Source organism: Protopterus annectens, chromosome 17.part0, assembly GCF_019279795.1.
Source record: "Protopterus annectens isolate FY-2018-M chromosome 17.part0, PAN1.0, whole genome shotgun sequence".
NCBI classification, from domain to species: domain Eukaryota; kingdom Metazoa; phylum Chordata; order Ceratodontiformes; family Protopteridae; genus Protopterus; species Protopterus annectens.
The window spans coordinates 685,163,592-685,179,411 of record NC_056751.1 but is presented as its reverse complement, the minus strand read 5'-3'; the positions used below and the strand labels follow the sequence as shown (position 1 = coordinate 685,179,411).

The 15,820-nt window shown below is 38.2% G+C and overlaps 1 protein-coding gene across 1 annotated transcript in view; it reads right to left on the bottom strand.

The window, feature by feature from the left end:
• Window positions 1–5,928: 5,928 nt before the first annotated feature.
• The window catches only part of PRL (prolactin), a 41,351-nt gene continuing 31,459 nt past the window's right edge, over window positions 5,929–15,820 (bottom strand). The window contains exons 4-5 of the mRNA XM_044059603.1: window positions 14,113–14,292; window positions 5,929–6,380 (exon numbers count right to left, since the gene is read on the bottom strand). Coding sequence (XP_043915538.1) covers window positions 6,183–6,380; window positions 14,113–14,292 — 378 coding nt within the window. The 3' untranslated portion in view covers window positions 5,929–6,182. The remainder of the gene's footprint in view (window positions 6,381–14,112; window positions 14,293–15,820) is intronic.

The following is a 15,820-nucleotide window of genomic DNA, read 5'->3' as shown; positions in this document are numbered from 1 at the left end:
TAACACAGCAGTCATCCATTCTCCAGTTGGAAAAACCACACCACTACACATGCGCCACTCCCTACCGCTCTAGACCCATCCCGCATGTTGACTCACTCCAAGTATATTCAGACTTCCCTATAGTCCTGGAACATACATTCATATAATGGTCAGGGTGTTCAAATAGTCTTTTGGTTTTTGGCTTATCTGACTGGAGACTGGGACTGCCCTGTACCTGTTTGAAAGTCAGACATAGCACGTGGACAAAGATAGTCCCACTGTTAGCATCCTTTCTGTGGTTGGAGATGCAGGAGGTTTGCTCACCTCTGGGCCGCTTGATATGACAGCAGTAAATAATACGGGGGTTCTGCTGCTGTTTTCCTTCGCATTCATTATGAATGCTTTATTGTGACCATGTTCATTCTTCATGGATATATATATATATATATATATCTGTCTGTACATACACATGTATATACACCTACATACTTATTTACATTTCCCATACTGTTGAATGACCTCCACTTACTGCCGCACATACTCGCTTACGTCTGCTTGAAAGTGTAACTTAATCACCCTATACAGCCATTATTCTGGGCATCATATAAAATTAGCATCCCTTGCATAGCTTGGGCCCAGGAACAGAAACACCATAGTCACTGATTTGACCACTAAACCATCCATGATACATTCTGCATGGATGTTAGTTAGGATATATGACTTTACTGCAGGCATTCCACACTACTGGCAACAAATGTGACAGTCGGTTGGTGTACATATGTATAGTACATGTTAATGTTCATATGTTTCCGAGAGACATATGTATACATTTGCAAGTATACATATTTATGAATAGGACATATACTTGACAACTACTTATATGCATGTATGTGTGATGTGTAGCTATGCGAATATAAGTATGTACATTTATAGATATATGACTACATATCTGGGGTTATACATGGCCATGTATATGAACACCTGCATCCGGGGGGGACCTGTACCATTTGTATACAGGGGTTGTGTGCATCATTACGACGTGGAACCTGGACAGGGTATACAATTTGTGGATGTGTACTATTTGGAAGATGGCTATGGGGAAGCTTCTTGGAAACATGTGAAAGGTATATATTCCCGATAATGCACATGGGGAGATGTGCATCACGGTCAGGTGTTTAATCCCGGGTCGTAGGTTCTGCAGGACCAGGTGGAGGCTGAGCAGGGTTGTGGACAAGTACTGGTAATCCCACTTGTGTCCAGATGTCAACGGGGGTGGAATTCGTGTTGTGCCACCAAGTCTAATCTTGAGAACAGACACTTATCCCATGAGGGATGTCCAAAAATTGTGGATGCTGATGACCCCCATTCTTTTGATTATATGAAAATGAGGAAGGGTTATACATGCATGGGATACCTAGTTTGCAGGCCTGAGACTGCCTAGGGTGAGACTGCCTACTAGAAGTGGGTAGGGGGCACTATGTGCAGATATAGCTGGCCCAAGCTAGCAGCCCGAGTATGGGTGGTTTTGGTAGAAGTTCAGCAAGGAGGGGGGTGGTGGTGTGCTGTGGAGGGGACGATGGGTATTCAGTTATGCATCCAGGTGTGTAGGGGTTGGATGGCTCAGTTCAGGCCAAACCATTATGTGGTGTGAGCCGGTACCATTTCTGTACATGAGTATCGTACATTTTAATGTTCATATGTTTGTGGGATTGTGTTCTGCAATATGACCTGACAGGGTGTATTGGGGATGTGAATGCATGTTCTTTAGTTTCCTTTTGGATTCTCCCACTGCTCCCTTGTACACCTCCAGTTCACCTATTGTACATCCGACCCAGTCTCCCCTTGGCAAATTATTACATTACCCATCACCCCCCCCCCCCCAAAATCCACAAACACACCATCCATCCCTTCCCTGGTTGTTAGCCCATGGCACAGACATCAGTACACATTGCCTACTCTACATATCTCTGATATCATTATGGTTGTGAGGTCAACCCTAGCATATTTGGTCTTCCACATGCTGTAGTTCACGCACATAGGTACACGCAAATACTTATCTTTCATGACATGGTAGGTTGACCCAGGTAATACCCATTCATTTTTGGGCCGTCCAGACAAGGACGACTCGGACCACAATGGGCAGATATTAAAGCAAATTCCCTAACCATTGGGCTAGGCTTAGCAAAAGGCAGTGGCATGCAAACACGCTGCATTTTACTTCCACTTGGTATAAAAATCAACACAACAATGAAATACAGACGCAGGGTTTTAAATGTAATAGTTGTAGGGATGGGGGCTCAACATTCAGCTATGTGCTTGTGTGTTTACTCCTGTGATTTTATTTTGGCATTCGCGGAACTCTCTTGTATGCTTTGCATATATTTCAGTATCCACTGACACTGACAGGATTGATTACTATTAGAGGCAGGCGGTACTAGTCAGCATTTTAGGTTGGGCGACTGTAGCGGACATGTTCACGCCTCTGTGCAGAGCTTAAACATGCCCCCTGCACTCGCGCACATTTCCTGTGCACGTGGACCGTGCGGCAGCGTGCCTTCATTAATATGCATATGGTACTGCTGTGCCATCTCTACACTGCACGCTCAGAGCAAGACTAACACCGTCCTTGCGCTGAACTTCATGAATCCCGGGGACTGTCTTTCTGCAGGATGTTTAAGATAAAATATATGTGAACAGATGTTTAAAATAGGAGCAATTCTTCACCCTTGATAAAAAGAATAATGGGGATTTTGTTATACATTTGTTATAGATAGAAAACAAAACATGATGTCATGATAATCAGGGAAGATGGTTGTTTCTACATGAACAAATTAACAGGGGTAACTCATTTTAGTGAATATTTATAGCTGTAACCAATTCTTTATATTTGTGCTTACTAATCTTATTGAGCCTGGCACTATTATCAACTCTATTGATAGTGAATGTGTGTGTGCGTGCGTGCGTGCGTGCGTGTGTGTGTGTGTATGTGTGTGTGTGTGTGTGTGTGTGTGTGTGTGTGTGTGCGTGTGGGAGGGATGTAAATTGCTTTCAGATTCTTATATAGCTAGATCATGTCCCAGGTCAGAGAGGAACATTAAATCTTGACAAACTAGTTGATCCCTAGAGATTCTTAAACCCAGAGGTTCAGGTATATACCTTTTCCACTGTTAGAGAATTACAGATACCACCAACTGAAAATAGCTTGTGTGCATATCTCTTACTTGTGCATGTCTTATATACAGCTATTTGATTTACTTACAGCATGTGGTCAGCATAACGTCATGATAGTTAACACTGCTGCTCCCCAGACCTTAGTTCTACTGATGGTACCTGTCTGGGGGCCTTCTTTGTAGACTTTGCATGATGTCCATCTGTCTGCATGTGTTTTTATCACATGCTTCAGTTTCCTTCTGCAAACCAAACACATGGTGTAGGTGAACCCACTGGTACATGTGTGCCAAGTGAAACTGAGTGTGTGTGTGTGTGTGTGTGTGTGTGTGTGTGTGTGTGTGTGTGTGTGTGTGTGTGTGTGTGCATGTGCGGGCACATGCATGTGTGTGCGTGCATGTGCACGCATGCGTGTGTGTGTGTGTGTGTGTGTATGTGTGCATGCATGTGCGCATACATGCATGTGTGTGCATGCATGTGCGCGCATGCGTGTGTGTGTGTGCTAATGGTATTTAGCCTTGTGTGTGTGTGTGTGTGTGTGTGTGTGTGTGTGTGTGTGTGTGTGTGTGTGTGTGTGTGTTTGTGCATGTGTGTATTCTTTGACAGACTTGTATCCTATTCAGGATTAGTTTCTCTGCCTTGTTCCTGTTAAATTTATTTTTATTTATTTATTTTACATTTGTTAACCGGACTAGTCCAACTGGATACATGTCCATTTTCAGTGGAGGCCCGAGGAGAAAAGCTCCGCTATCTAATACATGATAATAAACAGTATATAGTCAAATACATAAAGCATTACACACATGAGACGCAGTAAATACACAATATAAAAATATGCATGGAGAAAAAGTACACAGTATAAAGGTTATACAAGCATAAACAATACTTAGGACATATGAATAACAATATGAGGAAGGTACAGAAAGGTAAAAGCTTTTACTTGAGTATTGGAATGGGTAGAATAATACAGGTTACAATAGGATGTTAAAAGTAAGCAGTATAACGTAGATTAGGGTATAGTTACTAGATAAGTGAGGGCATATCTTAGTATTGAGAACACTCAAAGCTAAAGCTGGAAAAAAGAAAGATGTATGCATGAGACATGGGGAACAGAAAGATCAGCTTGGGTAGTCACAGGAGCATAGCCAGTGGTTGGTTAGGTAATGTTTTAGTTTAGTTTTAAACAGTGAGATGGAGGTTTGGGATGTCAGGTTGGGAGGAAGTAGGTTCCATATTTTACCAACTGAGTTAATATAATAAATGTCTCCTTGACGCCTCTGAATGGAATAAAGTGAGTATTGGAGAAAGACTGAGTGAATAAATTAGGTTGGATGTAGCCTGAGTTAATTACTGTCATGTTAAGGAATTTCAGAATTAAGTTTGAATGTCTCATTCTAAAGGATGTCAAGGAATGCACTTTCTACAACCAGATTCTCATTGCATAGAACAATAACTATTATTCTACGTGTCTTTCTCGTGTCATATTAGTCCTGCATGGTCATAAAAAATGAATTTGTACCAATATTCTATGATCCTCTTCCTAATTAATAACATATTTTCTAAAATTAATCATTTACAAAAATTCTCTTCTCAGCCCCTTTCTCAACATTAGAGAGTGTGTTATGGCTGTAATAGTTATTAACTTATGCTGTGTCACTAAAAGAAATAGTGGTGATTTATCTCTTGAACAGTTGTAAATGTCATAATCTGTTATTGTTCCTTAATTTAGTAATGTTTATATCATTTGTGTTGTGATAAATGAGTTATATTCCAAAGTATCTGGAACTAAAACTTTCTGCTATTCTGATGCATCAACTTTGCTGGTCCTTCCACAGAAATGTACCTTTATCATCAGTGTACCAAATACTTATTTGTAAAGCCATCCCAGATATGTAAAGAAAAAATGATCACTTGGCCTGGGATCCAGAAAAGCTTGCTGTGAGTGGAAAGGCTTAACATGGCCATTTTCCCACTCTGTGTAAGCCTTTCTGATTTTTAGATCATCCTACCACTGAGGCTTCCTGCTAGTAGGAACCTTAATATGAAGGGATGAAGGGTGGTCCTGCTGGCAGTGATGTATGCAAATGCAACAATCCAGGGGAAATGCTAATGGTAATTAGCCTTGTGTTGACCCTGAAAATGCTAAATTTTTCCAATTTATTCTAAGAATTTCTCAACTGCATAAATTTCCACACTTGGAATCAAAAAATGAATATCGTTAAAAGACAGTGATCACCCATTCACTCCTATAGAAACAGTCACGGTGCAGGTAAGTCCAGGAAAGATGTGGGGCTGTGTGTTAGCTTGTGCATGAAAACTGACAAGTGTGTGCATGTCTACAGGGGCACGAATGAATCTGGATGTGTGTGTGTGTGTGTGTGTGTGTGTGTGTGTGTGTGTGTGTGTGTGTGTGTGTGTGTGTGAGCATAGGTGGTGCCTTTGCTAACATGAAGCATAGGCCACCACAGAAAACACTACTACTGTCACATCTGACAACTCTACAATTAGAAAGGTGCAATTTAGAGATATGTTTATAAGCTGATAATGAGGTTTTTCTTATTGCAGCCATAGCTGTCTCTGAAAAGCATTTCCTCACCTTCATGTAACTCGGCCTACCTCTGGTAGCAGACAGATATATTAGTAAATTATATTGATAATGTATTCACTGCCAGACACCCAATGCACATTATTACCCTTGACTTGAGCTCAGGCATAAACTGAAATAATTAAATGTAAATACATTAAGCTTTCTGGCAAGTAGTACAGAAATGTTGTCACAAACATTTTTAAAATTATTGTTTTTTATTAATTATTCTCTTTAAGAAAATGCACCAGTGCAGTTTTATATGTACCCATCAACAGACAGGCGTATTCCTTTCTAGTCTACAAGAAATTGAGATTGCATAATGGTTGCTATAAAATATTTTCATATTTAACATTTCATTTTCTATAATAAAATGTTTTAATGCTTTTTGTTATCTTGTTTTCATTTTTTTCCCTTTATTTCCCAGCCGCATAATAGCACCGTCTGCATTTTAGCATCCTCCTTCATGAAAAAGACGACATCTCAGTAACTTCAGGTAGCTGTCAATCTTGTGGGAATCCCTTCGGAAACAATGTAGCAGATTGTAGAAGGCAAACAGCTTGGAATCCTCCCCATCTTCTTCCATCGCCATAGCTAAGGGACTCTGCCACAGTGAGAGAACTTCATTGTCCAGTCCGTTTGGATGCATCTAATCCCACAAATAAATCAGAAATAGATACATTACAATTCAAATGTGATACATTTTCAAATGCAAATTTTATACATTTCATTCTGCTTTGAGTAATTTAGTAGATATGGCTTCTTTAATGAAGCTTATTATAAAAAAATTGTATTTTAATTTTGTTATAATAGCATAGGGACAATGCTAGGCAAATGATCACTGGCACCATAAGCGATCTGGCCATGCACACCTTTAAGAAAACAGACTTAACAGTTCTTGTCATCCTTTATGAGTGTGTAATAGTATCCACCTCACAAATCAAGCTTGTCTGTATATGATAACCCTGTGTAAATTTATGTCTATCATTCCAATGAAGACTGACTTTAAAAGCAGACAAAATAGTACGTTGGATAACCTGTATTGCTAATTTATTCCATACGTAGGACATAAATGGAGTTATGAATCTATACATCCAGTGAACCTTCTTTGTCAGCATAAATTAAGATGCCTAATACGAGCATTTTTACTGTCACTGGTTTTGTATAGAAATAGGAGGTCAAATAGGATTAGGTCTTTCACGGATCAAAAAGTGAGATAAAGATCACCTTGGAAGAGCTGGTAGGCTTCTATCTTGTGTTAATCTATCAGGATAGTTGAAGGATTTAAGGGCTTCAATATTTCTGGTGAAAACCATTTTAGTTGTACAGTATGCTTGGATTTGTATACTAAAGGATTCATTCTATTCAGTGATGGACCTGATAAGGAGGAGCACGCTGATGTCTTTGTATCATGAAGATATTACCTTTGAAATTAACTGGGCTAGATATAAGGATTTCCTGAGTATGGTGGAAACACAATGATTGAATGAGAAAGAGAGACAGAGAGAGAAAGAGAGAAAGAGTTGTCCCCATAAGTACCCAGGTCTCTTATGACTGCATCTGTTTGAAGAAGAGTATCATTTATGACATATGAGGTGAGAACAGATGTTTGTTACTATGCTGCATTTTTCATATATTTACCTTGCAGCAGTTTTAAATATATCAGGTCTGTGTAAATTTAAGCCATTTTTGGAGCAGTTTAATATCAGTGAATGAGTGGATAACAGTGTCCAGACTGCAGTCATCAGCAAATTTGGTCAACTACACTTCAGGGATATTGGCTTTAATGTATAAAAAATAAATGCCAAACAGGAGAGGGCCCAGTACTGATCACTACCATACCCCAACTGTTACAGTTTTATGTTGAGAGAGAATACCAGCAACTTTCATTATATGGGATCTGTTGGATAGCCAGTTTTGAATCCAGAGTGCAGTGTAAGGGTTTACATTAAGTTTGTCTTAGTTTTCAATAATATCAGCAGTGGGTATAATGTCCCAAGCTTTGGTCAGATCATGGTAAACAGCATGCACATAGGGACCACTGTCCATAGCCTCTGTAACCTTTTCAAAGCAGTTTAATTGGTTTAGGAGACAGGAACTGCCATTCACAAAAAACAATCTGAGTGGGGTCTGAGTCAGGAAAGTTGTCTGTTTGCATAAATGAGTTCTGCTATAATACATTCCATGGCTTTGCATATAACTTTAGTGAAAGTGATGGGTCTATAGTTACCTGGATCTGTACAGAGGTCATGCTTGTGTAGTGGAGTCACACTGATGGTTCACCAGGCATCAGGGACAAATCATGTGGCTAGTCTGAGCTTGAACAGTTTAAGTAGAGGGTCAGTTTGTACATACTCGGCATTGATCAGATTGCAGCAAAGTATGTTATCTTGACCCAAAGAAGCTTTATTTTTAGTTTTTTACAAGGATTTTATGACGTTCCAATGTGTTTACAGGGAAAGCTAAATCTTCAAGGACAGTGAGTACAATAATGTGGGTATTTGGGGCAGAGTTAACACTATTTTTTCTGTTGATATATTGGCTATATCCTTGGTACTGGAATGTGTGATATTGTAATGGATTAGCTCAGTGAGTTGCTGAACACTGTTTCTTAATTTCCTGACATAATTGAAGAAAGATTTGTAGTTTCCTTTGGCATCTGTAGCACTACGTTTGTACTCTGCTTTACATTTTCTAATAGTATTTTTAATTCTTTGCTTGCATTTTTAGTGTTGTCTTAAGGTTTGGGGACAGGGACTTCATACAACATTTCATTAGTTTTATTCTTCTTCTGTTAAACACTTTATTGATACAGCCATACCTCTTAATTGTGAGGAATGTTCATTTTGAGTCATAGAAAGTCCATGTCCCTCACTGCTCTACATCAAAAGGGTCTGTCATACATTCACTGTTAAGAATTGTTTTAACAAATATCCAAGCTGAATAAAACTAAATCATATTAATCAAAATAACTTTTTATAAGTTTAAAATAATGCATTTAACCATGCTAGGAGCTTTGTAGTTGAAGTTGTTAGAAAGCTGATGGTAAGTGTTCCACATTTTGGCCATTTGTTCCATGTTGTAAGAGGAAGTGTTCCATATTTTGATAATAGAAGGTTGAGAGTTATGAATACAGGAGCTCCACCAGAGAAATTTATTTATGAATTTACCATCATATTTAAGGCAGATGGGCACAGACTTTATTATGCAGCTGTTTAGATAGTAGTAAAGCATGGAGGTGAATGTGACAACCCTCTTAGTTGAGTCAGATTGCAAGGGGATTGTTTGGAATTTTGTGTAGGACTTCTACAAGTTGAAGTAGGTGTACCATGCAGAAGTCTCTAAAGAGGGTTTCGTTTGGTAAAGCAATGGTATCATGAAGCCTGACACAGAAGGTACATGATTTGTGGTCAGACTTATCCAGGGATGAAAAAATTCTTGGTGGGATATAGGTGGAGGGTATGTTGGTGAGGACTAGTTCAAGGATATTAAGAGCCTTTATTAAAAAAAAGTGTTGGAAATGCTGAGCATATGCATTTTTACAGATTTTAGTATGCCAGTCAATACTTGAGTAATTGAACTCCCCTAGCAAGAAGTTATTTGATTTCATATTTAACTCCACAATGGTATTAATGTCCATGATATTTGGGGACATTGATGGGGATCTGTCCCTAGCAATGAAATAATGGTTGGATTTGTTAAGGAAGCTTTGATTTTCCAGGGAGCTCCAAGTTAAGGTTGTGGGTATTATGACATGAGGTTATTGTGTTTCTGACAAATACACATACTACCCCACAGTTACCTAAGTGTCTGAAGGTATGATAGGTGCCAAACCCTGGTACAGAGGGATTGCTGTCATTACACTAAAATGATGTCTCATTAACTATACAAATATGAATGGTTTTGAATTATAGGAGGGCCTTAGTCTCTGTTAGCATTTTGTTAAGACTTCTACTCTGAGTAGTGCCACCATGATGCTGTCGGCAAATTCATAATGTGTAAATATCAAGTCCTACATCAGTTACTGACAGCAAAGTGAAAAAAGATAATCTGTGCTAGAATGGTGAAGTTTTCTGAGCACTGGCTTCACTCCTCCCTGTCTCACTGAAAGTTAATGGAAATGTATTTACCCAAGGGTTGTTCATATGCTGCAGATCATACATAATATTCCTGAGTGAATGATATCCTCGGCTTAAACAACCTGGATGGCAATGAAAGCTTCTTACCACTGTTTTTCCTCTGGATGCCCCAGGGTTTATTTAACATAGATTATCTCCCTCATATCGTAACACATCCCCCTTTTCCTAAACAGACAGCTCTCATTTGAACAAATAGTGTCTTGGCATGGCTTTAACAAAGTCATTATTATTGCAAACTAAAATGGGTTATAGCCAGTAAATCCCAATGAGCTTCTGATATAAAAAGCTCAGTTTGGCGGTATTGTTTCACAGGATCTTTGAAGAACATACCCGTCAACCTTTTAGTACAATAAATTTGGACAAAGACTAAAATAATGGGGGGACAAAGGCCCAAAAATAGGGACACATTTTAAGTATTGTTCTTATAAAGTTAGAAAGTAGCTAGAATAATAGAATGTGTGTTAGCATACATTTTCTGAAGGGTATGAAGTATGAAACTCAAACGTATGTCATTATTTATTGACTTCAATCTTCAGTGATTTTCCAGAAAACCACATATTTTACAAGGGACAGCCCAAAAACATGATGCAAAAATCAGGAAATTCTGCAAAACTCTGTGCACTTGAGAGGTATGTTGAAGAGGTATACTGACTCTTCCCTTACTTTTTCTGTTCTTTCCTGCCAACACTTCCTTTCCTGTTAATGCTGTTTTTGGCATTCCTTCCTGCTAACACTTCCTTTCCTGTTAATGCTGTTTTTGGCATTCCTTCCTGCTAACACTTCCTTTCCTGTTAATGCTGTTTTTGGTGTTCCTTCCTGCTAACATCCCGTTAACGGTGTTTTTGGCATTCCTTCCTGCTAACACTTCCTTTCCTGTTAATGCTGTTTTTGGTGTTCCTTTCCTGCCAACACTTCCTTTCCTGTTAATGCTGTTTTTGGCGTTCCTTCCTGCTAACACTTCCTTTCCTGTTAATGCTGTTTTTGGCATTCCTTCCTGCTAACACTTCCTTTCCTGTTAATGCTGTTTTTGGCATTCCTTCCTGCTAACACTTCCTTTCCTGTTAATGCTGTTTTTGGTGTTCCTTCCTGCTAACACTTCCTTTCCTGTTAATGCTGTTTTTGGCATTCCTTCCTGCTAACACTTCCTTTCCTGTTAATGCTGGTTTTGGCATTCCTTCCTGCTAACACTTCCTTTCCTGTTAATGCTGGTTTTGGTGTTCCTTCCTGCTAACATCCCGTTAATGGTGTTTTTGGCATTCCTTCCTGCTAACACTTCCTTTCCTGTTAATGCTATTTTTGGCATTCCTTCCTGCTAACACTTCCTTTCCTGTTAATGCTATTTTTGGCATTCCTTCCTGCTAACACTTCCTTTCCTGTTAATGCTATTTTTGGCATTCCTTCCTGCTAACACTTTCTTTCCTGTTGATGCTGCTTTTGGTGTTCCTTTTGATTACCATCTTCCACTGGTGCTCACTTAGCCTGTTACCTGTCATGGTTATTTTTTCTCCTTTGTGCTGCAGGGTTTTGATTTCAGCCATCCCATGCATTTTTCCCAAGGAAAAAAAAAACATGTAAACTGTTCGGTATATGAATAAAGTAAACACTATAGGAAAAAGTAAACTGTTTTACATGTGGATGAAGCCCCACCATACACACACACACACACACACACACACACACACACACACACACACACACACACACACACACACACACACACACACACATCCTCTTACAGGGAAGGAGCCACTAAACCCCCCACTTAAATATAACTAACACTGTTTCATTCCATTTCATATGAAAAAAGGCATCTGGTTTAAAACTCAAGAAAACTTATGACTAGCACAAAAACAGAGGACAAACAGTTAAACCTTTGGCCAAAAATGTGTCTGTGAATATGCAGTTACAAAGGGTAAGTTTATGATTCAGTTTCTCTGGTAGAGGAGAAGGGAATGAGCCAAGTTAGGTTGAAAAAAAGTGATGTAGCTAAAAGAGATGGTTACTGCAGCAGCTTACCAATACAACATTTATTTAATTAGAGCTGGCAGAATGGCAGCATGTTGTGCTTTTGATAAAAGGACTGGAAATGGCATTGTGTTTATGGTATTAAACCAAACTATACTGCAATTCCATATAGCACTTTGTTTTGCTACCTTTTTATTTTGGTTAAACAACAACTAATGGTTTCACCCTCATCATTTTACATTTTATGAGCTATTCCGATTAAAAGTTTTGAATTCAATACTTCGCACTAGTTGAGCAAGTAATCCTTTCTACTAAAATAAAATATCATGTTCTTCATTTGTACATCAAGATTGTTTTCTCTGGTTAACTGTTAACATCTGAGTGGAAAGTTAGGAGCTTGTACTAAATGAATGTGTTGTCCTGTGGAAGATGCATGTATTGGAAGACCCTACTGCCCATCTCTGGAGTTGTTTTGTTATACTTCTAGGTGGAAATAAAACAACGTTATGTACTATTGATTAACAATCCCCCCTGTTGCTGTCCATCATTTTTCATTCCATGAAACCTAATAACGTAGCTTTCTATGATTTTGACAGATCTGTGATGAATAACTAAATCTTGTAGGTGACAGAAGCAAACAGATTAAACTGTCATGACTGAATTTGGCATCACAACAGTTATACAAGTTGTTTCACCATGGGGCAAGTCCCCTGTACCCCTACATGCCTGCCTTTTTTAATTATTCCAGATCCCAGCTCAGGTGACCTTGTAAAACAGGGTAAACCCTTGTCCTTTGCAAATTCTAACCTCCAGATGTATCATGGTGCCTATTTCTAATATAGCCTTGGAAAGCAGGATAAACCTTTTCTCCTTTGCAAATTTTAACTTACATTTGTGATGCTAAATTCAATGAAGCTGCAATTCAAGCAGTTTGCTTCAATGAACTGGGATTCAGTACATCTGGACCTGGTGAATTGTAGTGTTCCTCTTTTACCAAATGAAATGGAAGGTACTTCACACTCTGTGATTTCAGTAAGCTCTTCCTTATAGATTCTACAGTACTTTGGGATCTTTATAAAAAGTGATAACAAAGCAAGAAAAGATGAGAAGCCTGCACACTTCATATGTGACACAGCTGCACAGTAAAAAGGGCATTTTCTTGTATTAATGCTGACCCGAGTTTGCTTAGTATCTCAGATACCAGAAGGTCAACTGAAAGAAAAGGTAGTTTGCTCCCTTCCTATATTTAGGGACATAACGAAATCACATATGGTGCTCCATCACTGACGTCTCCATTTGAAACTGGATAACAACAAGACTATGAATACTTACTGAAAGGGGTGCACTTCTGCAACGGTTTAACTAGGTTCTGTTGAGACTCAGCATTTTGATAACATTTGAAAACTGCCAATTAAAGTGTAACAAAACACAAAAAAAGTTATTTTTGTAGGTGGCAAGCCTCTTACACCCCTACATAGGTGTCGCTGCCCCCCTAAATTACAAATACTCTCTGCACAGTCTCATCACAGTAGAGAAAAGGGCAAAAGTCCATCAAACGTGCACCAGCAACTGACAGTATTCAGCTCAATGTGAAAAAGCATATCACTACAATATATATTTAGGAAGGAGGATCCCTACAGAACAAGCATCAAGGAAACATAGGTACACTGTTCTGTGGGCGAGAATGTCTGCTGCAATTCAAGCTGCATAAATGATTAAAATATTTGGACTGCAAAACATGCCTCCTTCTTTTCCTGATCTGAATGCAGATTAGGGGCAATAATAAATGATGGAAAAAAACTATTGCACAAAAAAAAAAAAAAAATATTTGAAGTGTGCTACCATAAGGAAGTCTCTAGATTGTAAGGTGATGATGTAAACAGACTGAATGTGATGGTATAAGTATAAGAGGTTGTGATTCTTGAACCTCGGGAAAATAATCAGACTCTTATTCACAAAGCCTATCACCCATTAAACAAGGGAGTATGAATGCCATGCCAGAAGTTGCGTGTGTTAATTATGATGATCTAGCTTAATCATTTGACTAAGCAAAAATTATTCAATATTTATTTAGACTTACAGCAACCATTTATAAATGGGGATATTATTTGTGTTTCTGTTTGCAAGAGGACATTTGGATGTCTAGTACTCTCAGCTATGCACATTAATTGGTATTTTGTGACCATTGTCCTAACATATCTGACTTTCATTTAGAGGTCCAGTTGATGTCCCACAGTTAGACATTTGCTTTAGTGAGATGTTTTGCTGATAACTCACCCTTGATAGAATCTTCTCCATTCCTTCAATGAGCTGCTTTGTTTGGTCTTCTACTTCTGTTACCTTCCACAGGATGGTGCCAGGTGCCTCTCCAATTCCTTGTACGTCAGAGACTAGTTGAAGCAGAGGGTCATTCCACGAGCGGAGTACCTTCATTACTAGCCGCAAGAGGTCATCATGCTATAATAAAAAGGTTTATATATTTTGGTTAAGCTTTCCAACCACTAGTAATACTGCACTACAAGCATTATAACCCAAACACCCTCAAAAATGTCACCAGTGGAACATGTCTTTACTACCCCAGACAGATAGACATTATTTAAGAAAAATAATATTTTCTTTCAGAAAAATGATGTTAACTCTGTTGAGAACATTCATTCTAATAGTTTTAGTAAGGAATTTGATGAGCATTTATTAAATATGTCAATTTATGACTATGATAATGCTGAATATTTCTGCTTGGATGAATTTATTGAGAATGCTAGTTGTTACCATACTGGGTATGGAAAGTGAGCATTACCCATCTAGTAACTGAGAATACATTTATACCGAATATTAAGGTGTCTGCCATCTCTGTATTTTTGAAAGTCTTGTTTAAAGAAATTTCTGTGACATTATCTGAATTTTTAAGGCAACAGAAATGTTATAACTTAAGTAAAAATGAATGCTTTGCTCTTAAAAATATGGAAAAACAAAAAACTGAGTTTATCTTTAAGTGTGCTGATAAAGGAGGTAATTGGGTTATTTTAAACAAACAGAATTATTGTGGAATAGTGGCTGATCTGCTGAATAATGCAGAAGAGTATAAACGTTTAATTACGGACCCAATAGTGGAATCCAATGATTCACTTTTGACTTTATTAGAGAGAGGTGAACACTTTGGTTTCTTTGATCATAAGGATATATGTAAATTGTATATTAAGAAACCTATTACCCCTACTTTTTATGCTTTGCCTAAAGTGCATAAGTGTTTGCATAAACCCCCGGGTAGACCTATTGTATCAGGGGTTGGTTCTTTTCTAAGTAATGCTAATTTTTTTTTTGGATTTCCACTTAAAAGCACATTTAAAAAAGGTTGTGGCGCATATTTCGAATACTCAGGACTTATTAAGTGAATTGTCTCAGATCCGATGGCAAAAAGATTACTATTGGGTTACTATTGATGTTAAATCACTTTATACGAATATTAATCTCAGATGGGGTTTGGAATCAATCATGGAGATGTTGGCTGATGGACCCAGAACTACCTTCTTGATTAATTTACTTGAATTTAGTTTAACTCATAATTATTTTTCTTTCAATAATGAGTTTTTTCTGCAGTTAAAAGGTACGGCTATGGGGGCTGCTTTCGCGCCCTCATATGCTATTATTTATATGGGATTCTTTGAGAGGAAATTTATTTACCCAACCCTGTTTTTCAAGAACAATGTTATATTGTATAAGCATTTTATAGATGACCTTATTTTTTTTTGTAAGGGTGATGTTAGTGATTTCTTGGATTTTTTTGAGATCCTTGATAATAATGAACATGGTTTAGTCTTCCCTTATGAAATAAATAGGGAACATATTAACTTTTTGGATGTAACCTTGTTTAATGATGGAGAATCTATTGGTTTTAAGCCATTTAGGAAGTTAACCTCAGTGAATATGTTCTTGCATGCTACCAGCATGCACCCTGGACATTTATTAGATTCCTTACCTTTTGGTG